The 18,208-nt window shown below is 35.7% G+C and overlaps 1 protein-coding gene across 2 annotated transcripts in view; it reads right to left on the bottom strand.

Annotated features, from left to right (window-relative positions):
* BTAF1 (B-TFIID TATA-box binding protein associated factor 1) overlaps positions 1-18,208 on the bottom strand; it is a 95,610-nt gene that overhangs the window by 42,091 nt on the left and 35,311 nt on the right. For both annotated transcript variants that reach the window (XM_024121246.3, XM_024121247.3), the window contains 2 exons: positions 17,750-17,874; positions 15,167-15,287 (listed from right to left, as the gene is read on the bottom strand). In XM_024121246.3, the coding sequence (XP_023977014.1) occupies positions 15,167-15,287; positions 17,750-17,874 (246 nt within the window). The remainder of the gene's footprint in view (positions 1-15,166; positions 15,288-17,749; positions 17,875-18,208) is intronic.

The raw sequence follows: 18,208 nt of genomic DNA, 5'->3' as shown, positions 1-18,208 counted from the left end.
AGTTTTGGAAGTTTTAGCCACAGCAATCAGAGAAGAAAAAGAAATAAAAAGAATCCAAATCGGAAAAGAAGAAATAAAGCTGTCACTGTTTGCAGATGACATGATACTATACATAGAGAATCCTAAAGATGCTACCAGAAAACTACTAGAGCTAATCAATGAATTTGGTAGAGTAGCAGGATACCAAATTAATGCACAGAAATCTCTTGCATTCTGATACATTAATGATGAAAAATCTGAAAGAGAAATTAAGGAAACACTCCCATTTACCACTGCAACAAAAAGAATAAAATACCTAGGAATAAACCTACCTAGGGAGTCAAAAGACCTGTATGCAGAAAACTATAAGACAGTGATGAGAGAAATTAAAGATGATACCAACAGATGGAGACATAGACCATGTCCTTGGAATGAAAGAACCAATATTGTGAAAATGACTATACTACCCAAAGTAATCTACAGATTCAATGCAATCCCTATCAAGTTACCAATGGCATTTTTTATGGAATAGAACAAATCACCTTAAAATCTGTATGGAGGCACAAAAGACCCCGAATAGCCAAAGAAGTCTTGAGGGAAAAAAACAGAGCTGGAGGAATCTGACTCCCTGACTTCAGACTATACTATAAAGCTACAGTAATCAAGACAATACGGTACTGGCACAAAAACAGCAACATAGATCAATGGAACAAGATAGAAAGCCCAGAGATAAATCCACACACCTATGGTAAACTAATCTATGACAAAGAAGGCAAAGATATACAATGGAGAAAAGACAGTCTCTTCAATAAGTGGTGCTGGGAAAACTGGACAGCTACATGTAAAAGAATGAAATTAGAACCTCCCTAACACCATACACAAAAATAAACTCAAAATGGATTCCAGACCTAAATGTTAAGACCGGACACTATAAAACTTTTAGAGGAAAACATAGGAAGAACACTCTTTGACATAAATCACAGCAAGATCTTTTTTGATCTACCTCCTAGAGTAATGGAAATAAAAAAAAAACAAATGGGACCTAATGAAACTTAAGATTTTTCACAGCAAAGGAAACCATAAACAAGACGAAAAGACAACCCTCAGAATGGTAGAAAATATTTGCAAATGAATCAATGGACAAAGGATTAATCTCCAAAATATATTAACAGCTCATGCAGCTCAAAATTAAAGAAACAAACAACCCAATCCAAAAATGGGCAGAAGACCTAAATAGACATTTCTCCAAAGTAGACATAAGACGGCCAAGAGGCACATGAAAAGCTGCTCAACATCACTAATTATTAGAGAAGTGCAAATCAAAACTACAATGAGGTATCACCTCACACCAGTTAGAATGGGCATCATCAGAAAATCTACAAACAACAAATGCTGGAGAGGGTGTGGAGAAAAGGGAACCCTCTTACACTGTTGGTGGGAATGTAAACTGATATAGCCACTATGGAGAACAGTATGGAGGTTTCTTAAAAAACTAAAAATAGAATTACCGTATGATCCAGCAATGCCACTACTGGGCATATACCCAGAGAAAACCATAAATGAAAAAGACACATGCACCCCAGTGTTCACTGCAGCACTATTTACAATAGCCAGGTCATGGAAGTAACCTAAATGCCCATCGACAAACAAATGGATAAAGAAGTTGTGGTACATATATACAATGGAATATTACTCAGCCATAAAAAGGAACGAAATTGAGTCATTTGTTGAGACGTGGATGGATCTAGAGACTGTCATACAGAGTGAAGTTAAGTCAGAAAGAGAAAAACAAATATCGTATATTAACGCATGTATGTGAAACCTAGAAAAATGGTACACATGAACCGGTTTGCAGGGAAGAAGTTGAGAGACAGATGTAGAAAATAGACGTATGGACACCAAGCAGGGAAAGCCACGGGGGGGTGGGGATGGTGGTTTGCTGAATTGGGCGATTGGGATTGACATGTAGACACTGATGTGTATAAAATTGATGACTAATAAGAACCTGCAGCATAAAAAAACAAAAAAAAACAACTAATACTAAACTTTCTTTGGGTTATTTATATGGAAATATGTTAGTATAAATGTTTCAGACATTACATGAAATTTCTAAAAATCTTATATGTTCTGGTATAATGTTATGAGTCATAATTCTAGTTATTACTTTAAAATGTATATCTCAGAAATAACTAAATTTCCTTGCCAATTGCATTATTATGAACTTTCATCAAATCTTTAACCATGGTCATTTTTAAGTCTTTTGTCATTTACAGACAGTTCTGGGTGTACTCTGATGCTTTTGCAACTATGTTCCTATAAAAGGGTTTCATCTTCAAGGAATTCATGGAAAAGACTCTGACAAGTACAGGTTTCTGGTAACTGACTATACTGCCGAACTGAATGAATAAGCATTTTCAGAACTCTTAATGGAAAACTGATGAACTCATAAAAGTGTTAACAAAAGATCAAGATGAAAAAAAATTAATTACATGGGACTGAGTGAACTGATGAGGATGATTATAATTTTTGTGACTTTGTTTGAATAAAAAAAAAAATCCCACAAGGACTCAGAGGCAAAAAATATACAAATCAATTTTCACTGCAAAGTAAAGGAGCTGTTACAGTGGAGGATTACTGGACTGAATGTCAATATTATGACATAGTCTGAGGGTGTTTCGTGTTTGGTAATTGCAATCATTGTTGCTTTTGTTGTGGTCATCCATTTACAATGCTTGGTGTTAGTCTATTTATCTCTTGTAAAAATAAAATACAGTGTGTGTGTGTGAAAAAAAAAAGAAGTATGGAGAAAATAGACACTGATAATACAGATATCTTTGAACAACAACAAAAAAAACTATACACAACCTTTCCTGAGAAAAATACACTTATATACACACTTAGGTATAACATTTTGCTTTCAGTTTCAGGGGGTTCAGGGATTTCCTTAAGCCCAGGTTTAGAACCTCAATCTAACGAATTTCTCAACAATTCAAAAGCCAACCCAAATCAAGCAATCAAACAGTGCTTAATTAAATATCTATTGTGTGCCCAAAATTCTAAGAAAAGGAATCTCACATGTTGTCTATTGTTCAAAATTACAAGCTTGTTGAGAGCTAAAAATTCTATTAACTAGTTCACAGTACTTAACATCACCTCCTTCCACAATTTTTTTTTTTTAAAGCAAAACTATGTTGTCTGGAAGAGACTGAAGAGAAATTTGAAAAATTTAACTGAAATTCCAGAAAGCCAGAAGATCTAGGGATAATGTATAACTCAGAAAGCTACCGATAATTTTCTAACCAGTGGAAAACTAACAACGCTGGTCCTATCTTTTTCATATGTTTCTCAAAATGGTTTGAAAGAAGTTTAAAACAGACTGCAAAATCATCAGCTGGGGGAGCCTACTCACTGATTTGCTATGCCTTAACTACTTCCATTGAAAGGGAAAGGGAAATTGGAAAGAAGAAAAGTTCTCTTTCTTTTCTCAGCAGAGAGAATTAGGGACAATCTTAATAGAATTATGAAAGCTGTAATAGCAATAACCAAATAATTTGATATTACTCTCCCATAATTTCTTCTCATTTCTCCCCACCATATTTACCAACTCTCTTAATTCTCCCCTAACCCCATCACTGGAAATCCAAATAGTTGCTTGTAGATCCCAAAGCCACACCAATAGAGGAAGATTTTCCCCCTATATTTACAAACGATGAATGTAATATAAATTGTAGTAGCCTTCTCAGGCTATAATCTTTGTTACTGTAGTAAATTCTACTTTATAATTATTAAAAACAACCAGGGGAAGAAAGGGATGAAAGAGCACAGGGGGTTTTTAGGGTAGAGAAGCTATTCTGTATGATACATTAATGATGGAGAGATGTCACATTTGTCAAAATAAGCAGAATGAATGTGCAACATCAAGGGTGAAGCCTAGGGAATTCCCTGGCAGTCCAGTGGTTAGGACTCTGCACTTTCACCGCCAAGGGCCAGGGTTCAATCCCTGGTTGGGAAACTAAGATTCTGCAAGCTTCCTGGTGCAGCCAAAAAAAAGAAGAGTGAAGCCTAATATAAACTATGGACTAGCTGATAATGATATGTCAACGTTCGTTTACTGACTGTAACAAATGTACCATTCTGGTGTGGGATGCTGATGGTGGAAGAAGGTGTGTTTGGAGGAGTGTAGGGCGTATATGGATGGGCACTCTGTACTTTAATTTTGCTCTAAAAAGTTAAGTCAATAAATAAACAGAAAAATAAAATTTAAAAAATAAAGAGAAACCAAAAACCTAACCAAACAAAAAAAACCCAACCCACCATATGCAGATCACCATCATCACAGGAACCAGTATTTTAAAAAACACAGATTCTCCAGTAGCACAACATAAAGTCTGCCTAGTAGAAAATACAAGATACAAAATACAAGTTGGGAAAACAGCCGTAGGCCAAATTCAGTCCATCTAAACAACTGTGCAAGCATCTCCTTTTAGATATGGTTGCAAAAAGTTACATGCTTTAGCTCACTATTAGTATTTTCTCAAAATATCGCTAAGTACAATTTGGCCCATCCAGAGTCAACTTGCCTCTTGCAAATCTGAACGTTGGTCCACCTGCTTTCATTAATTTTGTGCCTGTCTTCCAGTAGACAATGATTTAGGCAGGTAACCTAATGTTGTTTTTATTTATAGTTTATTAAATTGGTTGGGGAGTGTGGTACAGTGAGGGGTGTAGTACTTTCAGTCCTTTAGACGTTATCCACCTTGGGATTTTCCATCCCCAAATTTTAAAAAATAGTCAATAGGGGCTTCCCTGGTGGCGCAGTGGTTGAGAGTCCGCCTGCTGATGCAGGGGATACGGGTTTGTGCCCCGGTCCGGGAGGATCCCACGTGCCGCGGAGCGGCTGGGCCCGTGGGCCATGGCCGCTGAGCCTGCGCGTCCGGAGCCTGTGCTCCACAACGGGAGAGGCCACAGCAGTGAGAGGCCCGCGTACAGCAAAAAACAAAAAAACCAAACAAACAAAACAAAACAAAAAATAGTCAATAGACTTCTAGTATGCTACTAACTAGGAGTCTACTAGTCAAAAATTTCCCTTCTAATCTTAGGCAAAGTCTGGAAAGTTCTGACGACTTTAGTATTAGTCTAGCAGAGTGCAATCTAAAATACAGAAAAATTCCTACCACAGACTGTTTACTTCACCAGGTTTAAATTAACTATAACCTGGACTACTACAACTCAAGTTATAAGTAAATTCATGTTTTAAGAGAGCTTTAAAAAAAAATCTTTTGGTTTGTGTTAAATAATTAACATGATATTAGCACTTTATGTTAGTGCTAAATGTGGTCCCCAACATTTCTATAGTGAGGGTCAGATGGAGGGGAGAGCATTTATGGGAATTACTCAGGGGAATGACAGACAGTTATTTAATTTGATGAGAATGGGGCAGTCTCTTTCCAGCTCCTTTATTCAGATTGGTGTTCCCTCCTGTGTTCTGCCTTCATGGAACTAATAAGGAAAGCTAATGACAAACAAAAATAAGCCTATCAGACACGTCACTGTACCAGAAAATCAAGGTTAAACTTCTAGCCATCTATACCCCCTTATACTCTATCCTTCAGCCGGACCAATTTCCTTTCACTTCCTCTTTAGTGCCATCGTGCTCACTCCTACTCCCAGAGTTTAACACATGTTCCTTCCTTCTGACTGTTAACCCTGCTCTTCACCTAGTTAAATTCCACTCATCCTTCAGGTCTCAGTTTCAACTTCACTTTTAGCTAGTGGGGATCCAGTAGCACTGTCTTCTTCCCCTACCAGATACTTACCTCATTATGTATTGATAGTTTTATGAAATGACCATTATATAATTATAAGGGCTTGTTGTCTAGTTGTCTTCTCCTGTCTTGCTTAGTTTCTTGTCTTAAGCTCTACAGAAGGGCAGAGACCTTGTCTCTTACCAATAAGTATCTAGAAAATTGTAGGCACATGGTAGGCACTAAAATATCTGTTGAATAAATCCACCTTGCTTAGGGGAATGGTCCAAAGTCACAGGGAATAGTTGGTAATATGCAAAATTTTCCACAACTGTAGTTGGCAATAAATCCCTAACTGGCAAAATTGGCATCTTAGGTGGGATAAGATCTTGTCAGTACCATTTTGCTATGCCCCCCCTTTTATCTTCCCCCAAGCACACCCACAAAGTGGGCAGATGTGGAAAAAAAGCAGCAATCTGATTATCATTACCATGAACACCTGATTCCTGCCTGCAGGCAAATGCATCATCATTTCTATCTCCATATCAAATGATCTGGGGTTGCAGGGAAGAAAATCTGGAAAGAAGCTACAACAAACTGATGAATCATACTGAGTTCTGTGTTCTTCCACTAATTTGGTCTGAAATCCTATTTTGGCCCACTGCCAAAAACAAACCCAATTCTATATTTAGACAACTTATAATGCCTTGTTTTATTTATTTGTCCAACCAATATTTATTGAAAGTCAACTAAATATATAAACTTTGCTCTCCTCTTTTCATACCTTTGTAAAATCTGGTCAATACCTAATTATGCTAATGTTCTCAAATGCCAAAGTCTTAGCTCTATTCTTTTGGTCTTTCTTTCCTTCTCTACATATGCATATGTTAAATTTTCTTACATCCTGGACTAAGTATGCCCCAGATTCCAACTCAATCTCATGTATGTCTTCATGCTAAATATAGGCGTCATGCTAATGCTTGCCTTTCAAACAAAAATCAATACAGCATGTATTGAAATTCTGGATTGACTCACAAAGCGACTCTGATGCAAATGGAATGGAAAAGTTGACCCAGTCAACAAAACATGGCTAAAGTAGAGGTTAATGTCCAGAAGCATATTTTCCTAGATCGTGAAGTCGAGTTCTGGTTCAAACAGATAGTGGTTATCAAGACTAATTAATCTAGACATTCCAGTAAAGTAGTTTGCTGACAGACATATACATTCATAGATAAACTCGCATGAATAGTCTATAGAAAGGAAAAACAAGTAATGACCCATATGAGAACAGAATCTAAAAAAGAGTGAATATATGGGTATGTATAACTGATTCACTTTGCTGTACAGCAGAAACTAACGCAACATTGTAAATCAACTATACTCCAATAAAAAATAATTTTCAAAAAATAGGAAAAGCAAGTGATTACTTCACTTTGTCAAGCTCCTAGTTCAGCAAAAAAAAAAAGTTACATCTTGATTTTAAGTCATTACCAAATGAAATTAATTTGGTTTACTTAAGAGTTCTTATTTCATACTCCCTGAGAAGCCAGGCTTGCCAATACTTTCATATGTTAACAACAGAGATAAAGGCACAGGGATTAAACAATTTATTTTCACAGATGCCAAGGTATGTCACATGGAAGTCTAATAGAAATGAGATTTCGGGAATTCCCTGGCAGTCCAATGGTTAGAACTCTGCGCTTCCACTGCCGGGGGCCCAGATTTGATCCATAATCAGGGAACTAAGATCCTGCAAGCTGCATGGTACGGCCAAATAAATAAAAGAAATGAGTTTATTATTTCATAAATAACTATATTAACTGTGATTCTATACAAAAACATTTTAGAGATGAGCATATCTGCATATGCACTATTCTCTTCCCATCTTTACTGGAGTATAATTGCTTTACAATGTTGTGTTAGTTTCTGCTGTATAACAAAGTGAATCAGCTGTATGTATACATATATCCCCATACCCCCTCCCTGTTTAGCCTCCCTTCCACCCTCCTTATCCCACCCCTCTAGGTCATCACAAAGCATTGAGCTGATCTCCCTGTGCTATGCATACACTTATGATCGGATAAATTTTAAGATTTAGGATATCTTCCTTATATAGTCTTCTGGTTTTACAAAGCAAAACAAAACACAAAATTACTAAAGATAATCAAAATACTTCCAATGGAACAGAGGCATCAGTCTTTATGAGGTACTGATGCACCGACCTACAGTGAGGTGTGGCCTCACCAAATTACCTTGGAATTACTGAGGGGAATAGGCTGAGAAGCTAGGAATTGAAACCAAAACAGAGCTAACTAGTAAATTAGCTCTTAAGTTTTTTTCACTTTGGACTTAAGGTGACTTCATATTCAGAAATGGGCAAGTAATTCAAGAGACACATTCCATTTTGTCTTCTAAAACTAGAAGCTGAAAGTCAGCGAGAATTGGATCTAAATCTGAGCTGAGTCGCTTACTGTGAGATGTGTAGCTGTGAGCTTGGGAAGGTTTCTTAATTTTTGATCATCAGTTCCCTCATCTGCAAAATAGGAATGGCAATAGCCACCCCATTTATAGTGCTTACTGAAATTCACAGCATAAAGTTAAGCTCTCAATAATAGCCTGGATTATTATTACTACAATTAAATATCATTCTTACACCCTGGAATATAAATAAGATTTTGAAATTGTTAGGAAAGATCTTCCAGAAGTATAAGTGTTAATTATTATTGTTGTGTCTGTACTATTAATAATTTGTATTTGTACAGAATTAAAGCACCTTCATATACATTATCTTACTTGGTCAATATATAACTCTGAAAAAAGACCAACAGAGATTATCACCAGAGGGTTAAATAAACTTGATGAAGGTCATGAAGCTAACAAATGGTAGAGCTTAAGTTAGAACCCAGATTCTCTGTTTAGTTAAGGGATCTTTTCATTAAACCACTGAAGAGGAAACAACAGTGACAGAATGCAGCTCAGAAAAAAAGTAAGGCAAGCTATATGAAGGTAGATTTTATTGTCACAACAGGCCTACCATCTGTAGTCCAAATTCCCTGGAGCCAAATATGTTTTAAAATTCAGAATTTTTTCAAATTTAGAACAGTAATGAGGTTGTATATACCATATGTTATGTAATATCCTCAATAGAGTCTGAGGCAGCATCTGAATAAAACATATGAATATTTCTGCAGCAAAATTTGTGAACAGGCACATTAAGTAGGATAAAGACTTACATAAATAGCCTCTATTCAGAATGGTCAGGTTTTTCTGCCAAATAAGTAGTTTTATAAGTTGACCCAACTTACAAAAGTGCTGAATTTCAAAATTGCAGGTAAGAGACCATGGGCTTGCATTACAAGAGTCTGTACATAGCTATTAATCAATCTATAATTACTATCAGGTAATGCCACGGGAGGAACACAATAACAGATAAAAGCATCAGACATGGTTTACTCTGCTATCTTCTCAAAAAGCAAATAATGTTGCCAAAATCACAAGATTAACAATAACCATTAAATAAATGCTTTTCACTGCATATGACTTTATTTAAATAATGTTTTAGATAAAGAAAAATCATAGTGAGTTATAGAAGTCAGAATAACTTTATGGCCCTAGAGATTTGACCTGTTCCCTGAAGGAAAGTTACAGCTAGGAAGAAACGGAGCTAATATTTAGGAGAGAAAATGTGTGTGGCTGGGGGCGGGTAGTGTTGGTGATGAGCCATGTACAAAGATACTCGCATCAAAAGAATGTAACACGGTTACAACTGGGATACAGGTGTAGACGTGGACAATTTTCTTAACTCCAGGTTACATATTAGGGAATAGCAGAGGAAAAGGCTGACAAGAACCAAATAACAGAAGAACAAGAAAGACAGGAATTTAATTCTAATGTAGTAGGCAATGAAAAATTACTAACAAGTTTGCAAGTAAATGAGGCTATGGTCCCCCAAATTATCCTGAGACTTAACTCAAATTCTCCCCTTCTAGAAATACTATGACTGTGTAGAAACTAAATATACAAAGACTGATTCCAAACCTTAAAGAGCCAACTATTAGGGAAAGGACAATAATATTTTTTTATAAATATACAGAAGAAAGAAAATGGGTAAATTAGAAAATAGGTGATGTTCTAAGGGGGTTACAATTTATTCTTTATATTTTTGATGACAAAAACTTGAAGCAAGTAATTATAACAAATGCCAAGTATGGATAGTGGATAGATGAATGTTGTTTTATAATTCCCTCTTTTTTCTATTTAAATAATTTCCCAAAATTAAAAAAATGAAAAAGAGGTGGTGGTAGTAAGAAAAGTAATCTGAAAGGGTTTGGCTTTATAGTGTTACTTGGGGAAAAAAGAGAACAAAAAATCAAACAAAATAGTAAAGGATATATGTGGGGGCCAAAAAGTGGAATGTACTGAGAGTGGGTGATATGCGCCATAACTACAGCCTCCAATGGTGAGGCTACTGGAGAGCAAGGCTCAGGGCAGTGACGAAGCACAAAATAATCTACACGCATCAATATTAAGTTTCACTGACAGCAATGCTTTCAGTAAAAAGACACTCTGAAGATACAGGATAGATAGTAACAATGGGAAATTTCATTAGTGACACCATTAAAAATTTTTTAAGAAGGGAAAAAGAAGAGGCATAGATAACAAACACAAAAGGACATAGGAAATACAATAAACATTAAGACCTAGAAAAATAAAGGACTGTGCACATATCAGAATAACTGCACGGAAGATATGGAATCAGGATAGATTTAAATGTCTAAAAGGAGGAGACTGGAAAAGCTCTTTTGTTCAATAGTCTGTATAACTTGCCTAATTTGAAACTGACATATTATTCAGAAAAATGAAATGCTTATAGAAGTATGTATTAAAGATATTAGATGTTAAATAGGTAGAAGTAAGGGAAGATGACTTTTTTTAACCTTATCACCCAAATCCTCCTGATCTTTCAGCACTTAGTCTAGCCTTCAATGCTGCTTCCTGACACCTATCATATTCTCATCTTCCATTATTTATTTGCAGAGGTTATGAAACTTATTACATAAGAGTCTTATCACAATCATACCATAAATTTTTTCAAGGTAAGAACCATGTAGGATTTTTTCTTATTGATAATTTCCCATAACACCCTGCACTGAATTTTATATAAATGTATTTAACAAATATTGAGGGCCTATGCATAAGTGATGGCTGACGTACCACAAACCACATACAAACACAATAGAGTTCTGGTATAAGAAATGACAGTCATCATCATCAATCTTTTACATATGCTAAGGCCAAAGCATTCATTTACAAGCTAGTAAAGGCAAATTCAAATTTGGTCAAAGGACCTAAATAAATAAATAAATAAAGCCCTGAATAAAAAGAAATCAACATCACAGAACATCGTAGAGATGTTTTCACAACCACATAATTTTAATAGCCAATATTAACAATCATTGAGGACTTCCCTGGTGGCACAGTGGTTAAGAATCCACCTGCCAATGCGGGGGACACAGGTTCAAGCCCTGGTCCAGGAATATCCCACACGCCGCGGAGCAACTAAGCCCGTGCACCACAACTACTGAGCCCATGCGCCTAGAGCCTGTGCTGCGCAACAAGAGAAGCCACCGCAATGAGAAGCCACCGCAATGAGAAGCCTGCACACTACAACCAAGAGTAGCCCCCACTCGCCTCAACTAGAGAAAGCCTGCGCGCAGCAACAAAGGCCAAACGCAGCCAAAAATCAATCAATCAATAAATAAATTTATTTAAAAAAACAAACAAACCAATCATTGAGGGGCTAAAAAAATTTAGAAGGGGATTTGGAGCAATTTTGGGATCAAAAAATTTTGAAACATGGGAGGAGGAGCCAGATTTGAAGATGGACAAAAGTGAGAAATCACAATTGACAGCTGAGAGGAAAAAAGAAAAACAAAAAACCTAGGAAAAAGCAACTGAAAAAGAAGCAGTGTGACTCATGTATCTCAATATTCCCATGGTATACCATAATAAGCAAGCACACTATTGACCAATAAATCATACTGGTGACTCATTCATCAAAAAATATTAACTTATGTTTAACATACTTTAAGATGATAACCAGGTTTGTCAATAATTTTAATGGGTAACTATTTTTGGTGGCAAAAAAGTATGTTTCAATTATTTAGAAAACTGATGTATATGAAATACCTGATTTCCCAATAATGTAAATAAGTTGACATTACTAAAGAAATAAAGCCACAAAAGTTAAGTTTAAAGAGACTGCAGGTGGCTTAATCACCTTATAAAGAACAGAAAGGCTTAAAAGAACAATGAGGAACTCGTATACAAAATATACAAAGAAATCTTAAAATTCAACAATAAGAAAACAACCCAATTTAAAAATGGGGAAAAGATCTGAACACTTCATTAAAGAAGAAATATAGATGGTAAAAAGCATATGAAAAGATGTTTAACATCATATATCATTAGGGAACTGCAAATTAAAACTACAGTGAGATACCACTATACACTTATTAGAAAGGCTAAAATCCGCAACACTGACAACATCAAATGCTGGGAGAGGATGTAGAGCAACACAAACTCTCATTCACTGCTGGTGGAAATGTAAAATGGTGCAGCCACTTTTGGAAGACACTTTCTTATCAAATTAAACATACTCTTACTATATGATCCAGCAATTGTGCTCCTTGGTATTTACCCAAGTGCACTGAAAACTATGCCCATACAAAAACCTGCACACGAATGTTTAAAACTTTGTTCATAATGGCCCAAACAGAAAGAAAAAAAATATCCTTCAATAGGTGAATATGTGAACTGTGTTACATCCATACAATGAAACATTATTCAGTGATAAAAAGAAATGAGCTATCAAGTCACAAAAAGACATGGAGGAACCTTAATTCTGTATTGCTAAATGAAAAAAAGCCTCTCTTAAAAGGCTACCTACTACATGACTCCAACTATATGACATTCTGCAAAAGGCAAAACCATGAAGACAGTAAAAAGATCAGTGGTTGCTAAGGCTCTGAAGGGAGGAAAAGTAGAAATGCATAGGTGGGGCACAGGCATTTTTTAGGGCAGTGAAACTATTCTCTATGATACTCTAACGGTGGACACATACCACCGTACATTTATCAAAACCCATAGAATCTACAATACAAAGAGTGAACCCTAATGTAAACTGTGGACTTTGTTAATAATATATCAATATTGGTTTATCAACTGTAACAAATGTACTACACTAATGCAAGATGTTAGCTAAAGGGGAAACTGTGTGCATGTGGGTAGGGGCATATGGGAACTATGTACTTTTCGCTGTTTTTCTGTAAACCTAAAACTGCTCCAAACAACAACAACAACATGAAGGGAAGAAATTTGATAACTTCAAGAGGTCTACCGAAAGTGAATTTAAGAATATTTACATCAAAAACATTTAGGCAAAACCCACAAAAGTAAAACAAAAATGAAAATTCAGAACAACCCATGCCGGTTTTGTCATATGAACCCATGCCTGATCAACTAAGGATTATAAAACAGACCTGACAGTTTTTCCTTAGAAGACTGATTAGACAAAAAAGATAATGCAAAACGAAACTTCACATTGATTCATGGTAGTGCAACACAACATAATGCTGTAGATTAAAGTAGGTCTACATGGAATATGCCTAGTTCACATATGAATGCATGGTTAGTGAACAAAAAAGAGACATTTATCCCTACTATGCTGTCTAAAAAAGTTAATCACTTTTTTTGATTTACAAAGTTTTATTAGTTTCAGGTGTACAGCAAAATGAACCAGTTACACATATGCATCTATCCACTCTTTTTTAGATTTTTTTCCCATATAGGTCATTACAGAGTATTGACTAGAGTTCCCTGTGCTATACAGTCGGTTCTTATTAGTTGTCTATTTTTTTTTAATTAATTAATTTTTAAAACATCTTTATTGGAGTATAATTGCTTTACAATGGTGTGTTAGTTTCTGCTTTATAACAAACTGAATCAGTTATACATATACACATGTTCCCGTATCTCTTCCCTCCTGCATCTCCCTCCCTCCCACCCTCCCTATCCCACCCCTCTAGGTGGTCACAAACCACCTAGCTGATCTCCCTGTGCTACACAGCTGCTTCCCACTAGCTATCCACTTTACGCTTAGTAGTGTATATATGTCCGTGCCACTCTCTCACCTTGTCACAGCCTCCCCCTCCCCCTCCCCATATCCTCAAGTCCACGCTCTAGTAGGTCTGTGTCTTTATTCCCATCTTACCCCTAGGTTCTTCATGACCTTTTTTTTCTCTTTTTTTTTTCTTAGATTCCATATATATGTGTTAGCATACGGTATTTCTCTTTCTGACTTACTTCGCTCTGCATGACAGACTCTAGGTCCATCCACCTCAACACAAATAACTCAATTTCGTTTCTTTTTTATGGCTGAGTAATATTCCATTGTATATATGTGCCACATCTTCTTTATCCATTCATCTGTTGATGGACACTTAGGTTGCTTCCATGTCCTGGCTATTGTAAATAGAGCTGCAATGAACATTTTGGTACATGACTCTTTTTGAATTATGGTTTTCTCAGGGTATATGCCCAGTAGTGGGATTGCTGGGTCATATGGTAATTCTATTTGTAGTTTTTTAAGGAACCTCCATACTGTTCTCCATAGTGGCTGTATCAATTTACATTCCCACCAACAGTGCAAGAGAATCACTGCTTTTTGAAGACCACCGGATCAAACTGCAGTACCTATAAATAACAGCATGACAGAAGAATAGATTCCTTATGGTGTTTCCCTAAATTCTAGTATTTTGTTTTACCTTTAGGGCTATTTCTAAAATAGGAATGTGAAGCCTTTTACAGACAGGGCAAGGACTCCTCAGCTCATTAACAGATTCCATTCACACAGTGATATTACCTGAAGGTTCTCTGTAAGCATTTCATTGTGTTAATCCTGAAGTATACAATCCTTCGAAATATCATGCTCTTAAGATTGAGTAATCCTTAAGAGGAGGTAAGTGCCTAGCAATTGTATTATCAGTCTTTAGAGTCATACTGCAGAGCTTCAAATGTAGCCTTCTAACCTGGGATGAGTTTTGCCAATCATCTAACTATCAACCACACAGAGCAAGCAAAGAATGAATAACAAGTCTCTGACAGGAAGGGAATATTCAATCAATTTGACAAATACTCACTGAGGGCCACCCATGTGTTAAGCAATATTCCAAGTGCTGGGAATACAACCTACAACAAAATATGAAAATATTTCTGCCCTTATGGTGATTATATTCTTATGTGTCTACATAGTCACCATACAATTTTACTAGGCCTAGCATTCTCCTGATCTTTATGTGAAGCAAGGGTAACCTGATGATCAGATTTATTTTACAAAATTAATTTATATAAATTTCAAGATTAGTATGGTTATTAGTTCTTACCTGGTCTTGAGTTGATAATAAAGTGAACAGAGTTTCCAATGCTGCTCTTCGAACTGATGATATAGTGTGATGCAAAAAAGGCCAGACTCGTGGAACTAAAACTGTGAGTGACTGTTGAATACTAATAAAGAAGACACAAATTAATCTTACTCATTCTCAGTTGAAGCTCTATTGATACAGTATCTAAGTATCAATTCCTTGTGGACCTAGCATCTTTTCTGATGAATAAATTCTAAAAAGACAACACAATTTTCATACGAACATTCGTTTAACGCCCTCATTCAAAACCGTTATTATAGTACCAGTACAGACAGAGCAAATGCAGTCATAAAGAAGAGTAGAAATATTAACATTAGGTTGTTCTATGGCACTAATGCCGTGAATTAACCTTTATCAAACTAGAACTTTCCAATATAACTGCACTTAGTCTGTTCTTACTCAGGAAAATGGGGGCATGTATCTTAGCTGGTAGTCAGCCTACACAAAATCAGGATTGCTAATCCTTACTACTTTCCCATGGCTAACCCCAATGGGTAACCAATAGGTGCAAATAACTTACAACCCCCTTTGGGGCCATCTCTATCACATATCAAAAGAAACAAGAGATGGTATGGTAGTAGATTTGAAATTTGTTATCCTGATCTAGCATTACTAAGTTAGGAAAATTCAAATTATCTTCCTTCTCACAGATTAGATTTTAAATGGGAAAGCAAGCAAAGCCACGTGTAGGCTAACAACTTGGACCATAAGATTCCTGTCACATCCGTGAGTCATTTATAAAAGTTACCTCAAATTAGGAAATTATTTATAACTAGCACTTGAAATATATACCTCTGTAAAAAAAGAAATGAGGAAAAAAGAATATGTCAGTGTAACTATCTCTTTTCTTTTGGTTCCTCTCAGGAGGTCCATCTTTTAATACTATTTTCACTACTTGCAGGTTTGTATGAACATCACTTCTTACATTTATTTACACATTTAGTAAATTTACTTATAGAATTATAACTTAAAACACATGCACACACAGACATAAAACAGAGTCAAATATGTATTATAAAAGCATTATAACATGTCTTGTTAATAGTGTAACTGTTCATGCTCCAAATACATGCCGCATTTCTTCTTACATAAGCTGGAAAGTATCTGCCAAATATCACAACATATGAAGCAAATTTTCTAAGGCAATTTTGAAAAAAAAAAAAAAGATCAAAAACTACATTATTTCACATTGAATTAACAGAATTTTCGCTACATTCTTTCATTATTTTTACATTATCTAGCTTTCCAGACACTGTCCACTTATTTTTTTTTTTAAGTCCAAAGTCTTTATTTAGGGCAGGTGCCAACAAACTAAGGCTCACAGTTCAAATCCACTCTACTTGGTTTTTTAAAATAAAGTTTTATTGGATCGCAGGCATGTTCATTCCTTTATGTATTATCTACGACTGCTTTTGTGCTACAATGGCAGAGCTGAGTAGTTTTGACAGAGATCATATGGCCCACAAAGCCAAAACATCACTATCTGGGCAGAAAAAGTTTGCCAACCCCTGATATAGAGTAATTAGAACTCTTGATTTTGCAGCTTGAGAAGGGCTTTCACATAGATTAACTGATTTAATCCCTATACCAATGAAAGCATCTGAAAATTAGGAAACGCCATATATGCACTACCACTTCAATTTTTTTCTTCATTTTATAGGCACTTATTTTGCTACTCCAATTTGTGAGCTGTCCTACTAAATTTATCATTGAAGGACTACCAGCAGGTCAGTATTATTTGAAACATTTTTCACACATTGATGATTTTCATTGGAAACAGACTCACAGAACCAGAAATCATTTATAATCATAATCACATAAACATTCATTGAACACTCTCACTAGGCTAAGAAGAATAATTAATTTTCTCATCTGTGATTTTTTTTTAAGTTGCATACAATTTTCTTCTTCTCTATCTCCAAGGATACTATTAATAGAAAATAATATTCAGGAGCCAGTCTGAAAGGTAGGGAATACATTAATTAGCTGAGCTTCATTTCAAATATCAGGATAGGAAAATAAACAACACTTTAAATTTTTGGTTTATGTTTTGGCTTCACCCAGACTCTCCCTTTGGACATTATATTACATTATTATTCCCTTCATGATGACTGATTATTGAAATCAAGAACAAGAGCTGAAGTGAACATCACAAAGAAACAGTAGCAAATTTTGGAAAAAGTAAACCTGATGTTCAACCATAATTCTATTAACTAAATGTCACAAAGGCTAAAATTCCATAGTCTGGGGCTAGAGGTGAAAATAATATATAATAGTTGTATTTCTAAAGTTAACTATTACAGGATTAACAAATCGAAGACTTATATAAATGAACTAACCCAAGAATATGACCTCAGTTCCTGCCCCAAAAGAGGTGGTGGCTAGACAGTCAAGAAGAAAAGTCCTCCTGGAAATAATTGTCTTTGGCATCCCCAACTTACAGTACTGTTCTAAAAGGTGCTAGACTATTGTATTTTTAGGCTTAATTATCTGGAAATGTATGTAAACACTTTTTACTTTACTCCACTGAATAGAAATAATTACCTGCATTGTTGAACCTGAGGATAAGTTAACAAGGATGAAAGAAGAGTCATAATACTATTTGTTGAAGCTGTTAGATCATCTAGTTCCAGAAGAGCATCCCATAATGTATTTATAATGAAGGGTACCTGTAAGATTAGTTATCAAGAAAACAGTTATTAATTTTGCAAGAAATATTCACGAGCCATGCCAAATTGTATCTCGGGAGTCACTACTGATTCAATAACATATACAATCCCAATGACCTTGGATAATGCCAGTTTTGAGCAAAGTTAAGAAGCCTTTAACAAATCTCTACCCCTCTTTTTAATGCCTCTCAACTCTACTTTGGCACTGCCCTTTTTTTTTTTTTAACATCTTTATTGGAGTATATTGCTTTACAATGGTGTGTTAGTTTCTGCTTTACAACAAAGTGAATCAGTTATACATATACATATGTTCCCATATCTCTTCCCTCTTGTG

The sequence above is a fragment of the Physeter macrocephalus genome, chromosome 20, assembly GCF_002837175.3.
Source record: "Physeter macrocephalus isolate SW-GA chromosome 20, ASM283717v5, whole genome shotgun sequence".
In the NCBI taxonomy this organism is placed as follows: domain Eukaryota; kingdom Metazoa; phylum Chordata; class Mammalia; order Artiodactyla; family Physeteridae; genus Physeter; species Physeter macrocephalus.
The sequence above is the reverse complement of the archived record's forward strand: the minus strand, read 5'-3'. Positions and strand labels throughout refer to the sequence as shown.